Source organism: Typopeltis vanoorti, chromosome 1 (genome assembly GCF_054136105.1).
Source record: "Typopeltis vanoorti isolate ZY-2024b chromosome 1, IOZ_Tvanoo_1.0, whole genome shotgun sequence".
In the NCBI taxonomy this organism is placed as follows: Eukaryota; Metazoa; Arthropoda; class Arachnida; order Uropygi; family Thelyphonidae; genus Typopeltis; species Typopeltis vanoorti.
Window position 1 is genome coordinate 119,205,398 of NC_143549.1, and position 6,690 is coordinate 119,212,087.

General features: G+C 35.9%; 1 protein-coding gene across 1 annotated transcript in view; it reads left to right on the forward strand.

The window, feature by feature from the left end:
- LOC150110352 (uncharacterized) overlaps positions 1-642 on the forward strand; it is an 83,256-nt gene extending 82,614 nt beyond the window's left edge. The window contains exon 23 of the mRNA XM_090393173.1: positions 502-642. Within this exon, the coding sequence (XP_090249299.1) occupies positions 502-558 (57 nt within the window). The 3' untranslated portion in view covers positions 559-642. The remainder of the gene's footprint in view (positions 1-501) is intronic.
- The last annotated feature ends 6,048 nt before the right edge of the window (positions 643-6,690 follow it).

Here is a 6,690-nt window from a genome sequence, read left to right on the forward strand (position 1 = left end):
TTTATCAAGAACATAACATTAAACAATCGCAAGGTTTGTAGACTATAAAAATCGTGTATGAATGGAGACCGCGCAAAACACGTCAGTGCTTGTTTACAGCTTGTGCGGCACTGGCGAATGCGGCCGGCGCTTGAAAGATACGACTGGTGGTGAGGCGTGAAGCGGGATGGGAATACGTACATATAAGAAACCGCGTAACTCCGGATTCGCGTAAGTCGGGGTATGACTGTATTAACTATTCAATCAATGTCGAAACATAAGCTGTAACCTTTAACATGTTGTATTGCATTTGTATAATGTTGTAAGCATTGTTATTACTTATAAACACAAACAAAATTTATTTTTTTCATTTTTTCCTTGGGGGTGTCGCAGTGCTTATGTACGGTTCGTCACTGATGAAATGTCTTCTTTGTGTTTTATATTTATTGCTAGTTTGTTTATATAGCTTATCTTCATTATGATTATTAGAATAAAAAAAAAAAGTCGGTTTATGTTTTTCAGGGAGCCGGAACACCTTACAGTCCGACGTACAACAACAGGGCGTATGACAGTAACTGATTTACCAACATACGGATAATTTAATATACTGCCTAAACAAATATATTTTAACAAATTGTATGTAATAAAATTCTATTGTTTTAAGTCTGCTGTACTCAATATATTTGTTGAGCTAAGATCTGAACCTACGAAAAGGCAGCATAAACCACTATTGCCCACTCGTACACACGCAAAGAAATAAAGAAAGAGAGAGAGAGAGAGATTACATTATATAATAAAATTATTTAAACTCAGCAAGAAGAGTGCTTATTTTCTGTCACCAGCATCCTAAAGTTTTTGTCAATGTTCCTTATAATATTTCAGACCTCTGAATTTGACACCAAGGTCGCGTAGTTAACAGTGCTTGATGAATGAAACAAAAGATTTAGTTTACGTAAGATGAATGATGAAATTTAATGAAGCTATTTTAATTCGCTGGATGTAATCACTGTAAGAAATGGAATGGTGTGAGAAAACTCTCCGATTAGAAATTCCAGCCATTTTCCATGCAAGCATATGATTTTTTTACTACTTTTACTATACCTTAAGAAAGAAAGTTATTATATTTTCATGGACAAATATTTATTCTGTTGTGTGTGTTCTACAAGAAACTTTCTTCATGTGCAAGGCGTATTCAGTCATGTGAACTTTTTAATCTAAACAAGTCGACCTTTGAAATGCACTGAATGTTGTGATAAGTTATTTTCGTGATGTTATCCTGTGGGCGAATGCCGATAAGACCTCCGAATACAATGCGTGTGTATTTTTTGTATGTGATAACCCGCAGACTACTTCAAGAAGGAAGTAAAGTTATCGCTGCTTCGAAACTAAATTCCTAAACATTCATACACTACTGATATCCTAGATAGATTTATTAACCTATAAACCCACCATTCGCTTCACTTAATGAGAATATCGCAATCTTTCAGTGGACATAAAAAAATTAATAAAATAACAAGTTTACGATGACATACACCTGGAGTATAAGAATTGCATGGTCATCAAGCAATCAAAGTTGCGTTTATTTATTTATTTTTAAGTGACATATCCAACCCACATAAAATGGAAATCCCCTTATCAGCAGGTTTGCAAAGATTTATCTAAATCTGAAACTCCGATAACGGAGTTTAAAGAATAATCATTATAAGCAAGGTGCTGATAACACAACAAGTAAATAAAAAATAATACAATAAAATACATAATAATTATAATTATTATTATTATTATTATTATTATTATACATGAATAAGGTAGCAACTCTCTTCACAAAAGCTAACCCAAGCTTTGAAGTAGGTGGGATTAATCTGCCTCACTCAACCACACGTAATCCTTATAACCAAAGAAGCAGATTATGTAATAAAACAGTTAGTAAAGTATGCAACAATAAAGGAGATACTGATTATTATATGATGATATCCTCAATATAATACTCTTATGTAACATGAAAAATAATGTAATCAATTATTCTTATAATTAAAAAATAAATAAATAAATAAATAATAATAATTATTATTATTATTATTATTATTATTATTATATACAGTGCTTCATTTGTAAAACAATAGCAGCTACTCATTTTAGGCTAGCAGGAAAAAATTGAAAATTTTAAAAGGATATGAAAATAAAACTAAAAAAATATTAACTGATATTGTTAACTCATACTATGATAATATTCTTGTAACAAAAACAAGAAATTAAGTATATAACACACAGTTTATTGACCACACAATATTGGCAAGTAACATACGAGGGTGCTCTGAAAAGTTCTCGGCCTCGACCATAGATGGCAACACTATCGGCACGATTTTTTTTCCTAAGTTCGTACATCTATCATAAGCATCCATGTGAAATTGCAAAATCATTCTATTGAGTAGTTTGTTTTATACAGCTGTCTGAAGCAAAAGGTTGTCTGTATACTTTGAAATGGATAAAATAGTATCATGCGGTTATAAAATTCTTTGTTAAAGAAGGTTTAACTTCAAAAGAAATTCATTCGAAGTTCATAAAAGTTTATGGGTACTCTTCTCCTTTTTTTTCGACAATTACGAAATGGGCTGCCGAGTTTAAATGTGGCTGTACCAGCCTTGAAGATGATCCACGTGAAGGACGTCCAAAAAGTGTAACAACACCAGAAATCATTGTTCAGGTGCAAGATATGGTATTGGATGACCGGCGAGTCAAACTGCGTGAAATTGCTGAGACTATAGGCATTTCAAAAAAACGTGTAGGATATATTTTGCATGAAAAAGCTTTGCGCAAGATGGGTACCGCGTTTGCTCACAGCAGATCCAAAACGCACTCTCATGAAAATCTCATGAACAGTGTGATTGGGGTGTTTTAAAAAGAATAAAATTGATTTCATGTGTCTCGATTGATTACTATGGATGAGACTTGGATTCGCCATTACACACCAGAATCCAAACAGCAGTGAAAACAGTGGACAGAAGCCGGTTGTTCAGCGCCAAAGAAGACACAGTCAGTTCCATCAGCAGTAAAGGTCATGGCATCGGTGTTTTGGGACGCTAAAGGCAAATTATCTTGAAAGGGGTAAAACAATAACCGGGGAATATTATTCCGATCTTTTAACCAGACTAGACGAAAAAATTCGTGAGAAAAGACCCGGTTTGCAGAAGACAAAAATCATCTTTCATCAGGACAATGCACCAGCCAACAAAGGTGTTTTGGCAACGGGAAAATTAAGGGATCTGCACTATGAATTGTTGGAACATCCACCCTATTCCACAAATTTGGCTCCCTCTGACTTCTATCTCTTCCCAAAACTAAAACTCTTCCTCGCTGGTCAGCAAAAACGCTGACCAGCGAGGAAGAGTTTTAGTTTTGGTCCCTCTACAGCTGCAATCACCTCTTCGAATCAAGAGGTGATTGCAGCTGTAGAGGGGTAATTTGCAGATCTTACTGAGAACCACTACAGTAGCGGGATAATAGCTCTGGAGCATCGCTGGAATAAATGTATAGATTATGTTGAAAAATAAAAATAATTTTTAAATTATAAATTCGTTTTTTCATTGTTTGGCTGAGAACTTTTCAGACCACCCCCCTCGTATATAAATATATGCAAAATTTATACGATAATTCTAATAAAAATTTTGTATAGCAAATTAAAAGTTTCACATACGAAATATCCTAACAACTGACGTAGAGAAATTTAAATTTCAGTAAATAACTAAATTACTTGCATCCTTGTATAATCGTGTAAAAATTACTGAATATTACAAATTGTGCTGCATCCATGAGTTAATGAACGTGCCAGTACGCCGTATCATTGCATTCCCTTCCAAAAAAAGACTGCCTATGTATTGAAACTTATCGGACAGCATTAAATACTTAATATACTAAGTTTGCTATTGATTTAATTTTTTTTTCCGTCGCGTACGGATTTTTCACAAACCTTATGCATAATACGCTTTTTTTTGACAAATTTGTATTATTATTATTATTATTATTATTATTATTATTACGTGACGCCTCCAAGGAGTCTAAAGACTCACTGAGGGAGGGGCACATACTCTACAACTTTTCATCGCCACCACTGAACCACCGAATAAAGTGAACCGCCAATACCGTCATCTACATCAACGCCATCTACTGCCCACCACCACTACCACTTTAGTATTTTTTTGTCTGTAAATTGCGTGTGTATTCAAGGCCGATATGTCTGTGTGCTGGATGAAAAACCCGAGTTTCTGGTTGAAGAAAAACTCCGCTATTTCTGAATGAGTTCAGATAACTCAGATTCAATTGAAAAAAAACCATATAAAAACTTAAACCAAGACGCTTCTCGTAACAACGAGAATCGAACTTAGGCCTTTTCCAATCGCAGGGCGCAATGCAATTTTATAATAATATAAAATAAATTAAATTTCTAATGAAGACGGAGACTCAAACTATCCACACAATTTATCATATCTCTCTGTTGAACCCATTAACAGACAAAGCACTCACAACCCACTCTGTCAATCCATTCCACTCATTCACAACTCTGCAAGCAAAAAAACTAGTCCTCACATCCCTACTAAACCACACCTTTATTCAACTTCCAGGGATGACCCCTTGTTTTGGTCCCTCTAGCCAAGTGCTGAAACATTTCCCTTACATTTATCCTATAAAACCCTTTTAAGCAACTTAAATGTTTCTATTATATCCCTCTTTTTCTCCTTTCAACCAACCTCTGCAATCCGCAAATCCGCATCTTTCTTCAATCTATCTTCATGCGGAACATTCCACAGGCTACTCACCATCTTGATCACTAGCCTCTGAATCTTCTCCACCGCTTCCTCATCCCCAAGAAACCCAGGGAACCAGACTTGAGCCCAGTACTTCAGATGTGGGCGTATCAAGGCCTTATAAATAGGAACTTCTTTATCTTCTTCTTTTTCAACTTCTTTATCTCTACTTGTTAATATGTTCTTCACTAGCCAAGTAGTTTTATGCGCTACCTTAGCAACTTTAGCAATATGTCCTTTAGACTTTAACTCTCTGACTACCACTACCCCTAAATCTCTTGCTTCATCTACTTCCTGGAGTACAATGCCATCAGTGTGATAAACGGCCTGTCATCTATTTATCCCAAAATTCATAACTTTACATTTTCCGATATTAAACTGACAGCCGTTAACTTTTGCTCATACTGACAACCTATTTAAATCATCCTACAAGCTCTTCACATTGCCTTGATTAACTATTACTTATCACCGATATCATTTATGTAGACATTAAACAGCACTTGTCCCAGCACTGAACCTTACGGCACATCACTAGTCATCTCTTTTCGCCTTGATTATGATCCTCCATATAACACTTTTTGATATCTGTCCAGCAGCTGCCCTCTTATCCACTTAACTAGTGTCATATCCATCCCTATTTGTTCTAATTTGCATAACAGAATTCCATGTGATATTCTGTCAAATTCCTTTGCAAAATTCATCAGAATCATCGTGTAACCATTTCCTTTATCCAACTCAGCTGTTCCTCTATTTAAAATATAATAACTTACAAAGGCATGACGACCCTTCACAAAGCCAAGATGTCACTCATACAGGATCATATTTTTATCCGCCAATTCTTGAATTCTCTTTTTGATCAAATTTTCTACTACTTTTACCACCATGCCTGAGATAATGATTGGTCTATAATTTGCTATTGCAATCTTAAAGCCTCCCTTATGCAAAGGAATTATTTTGCCCTCTTTCTACTCCATTGGAATTCTACCAGATCGGAGACTTAAAGAGCTTAATCGAAGGCATTGCCAGTTCCCTTGTACATTTTCGAAAAACCCTAGCTGATATTCCATCTAATCCCACAGCTGTTTTTACACTGAAATTCTGCAATATCCTAAGAACCTCCAATTCATCCACATTTGTTCCCAAATTAGTGTCCCACAATATATCCTAGCAAAGTGGTCACACTTGCAATGAGTAATGATGGTCGCTTATCAAGGTTAATCTTCCACAGTCCTTCTTCCCCTTACTCGCCATATAACGAAAGAACTATATGTGATTTCCTTTGGCCTGCTCGGCTAGATTCTTCTCACTCATAATCTGATTTTGCCTTCCTTGCCATGCTGGTCAGCTTTCTTGCCTGAGCCTTATAATGTTCATTTGTTTGCTGGTCACCTTTTTTTATATCCTCCACAGAATTTTCTTCTTCTGGAGCTCGTGCTTAATAATATTACTCATCCATCTAACTCCTACGCGGTTAATCCCCCTTCCTGCCATGTGATCTTTCTTCTTTCCCGTCTATACCTCCATAGTTGAAATTCCCCATAATAATCACTTGACCTGTACTCATTGTACTAATTTGGCGATGCAAGTCGTCTAGATCATCTGTGGAACTCCCTGGCTTATAGCAACAGCCAACTGTATATTTTGTCTTACTGGCCTTAATCTCACACCAAACTGCTTCAAAGGAACAGCCACCCTCTCTCTTTTCTCCTATTTTTTTTTTTTTGGCTGCATTTCATCCGCTATCATCAGCAGTACTCTTCCCTTATCCTATCTTCTCTATATTCCCTGAAAATACTAAACTCTTCACATTCAATCCCTGTAACTACATCATCTGCTGTTAACCAAGTCTCACTTATGCCTATAACTTTTGAGAGGTTGCGCTAACCAATGCCAAAATCTCCTCCCTCTT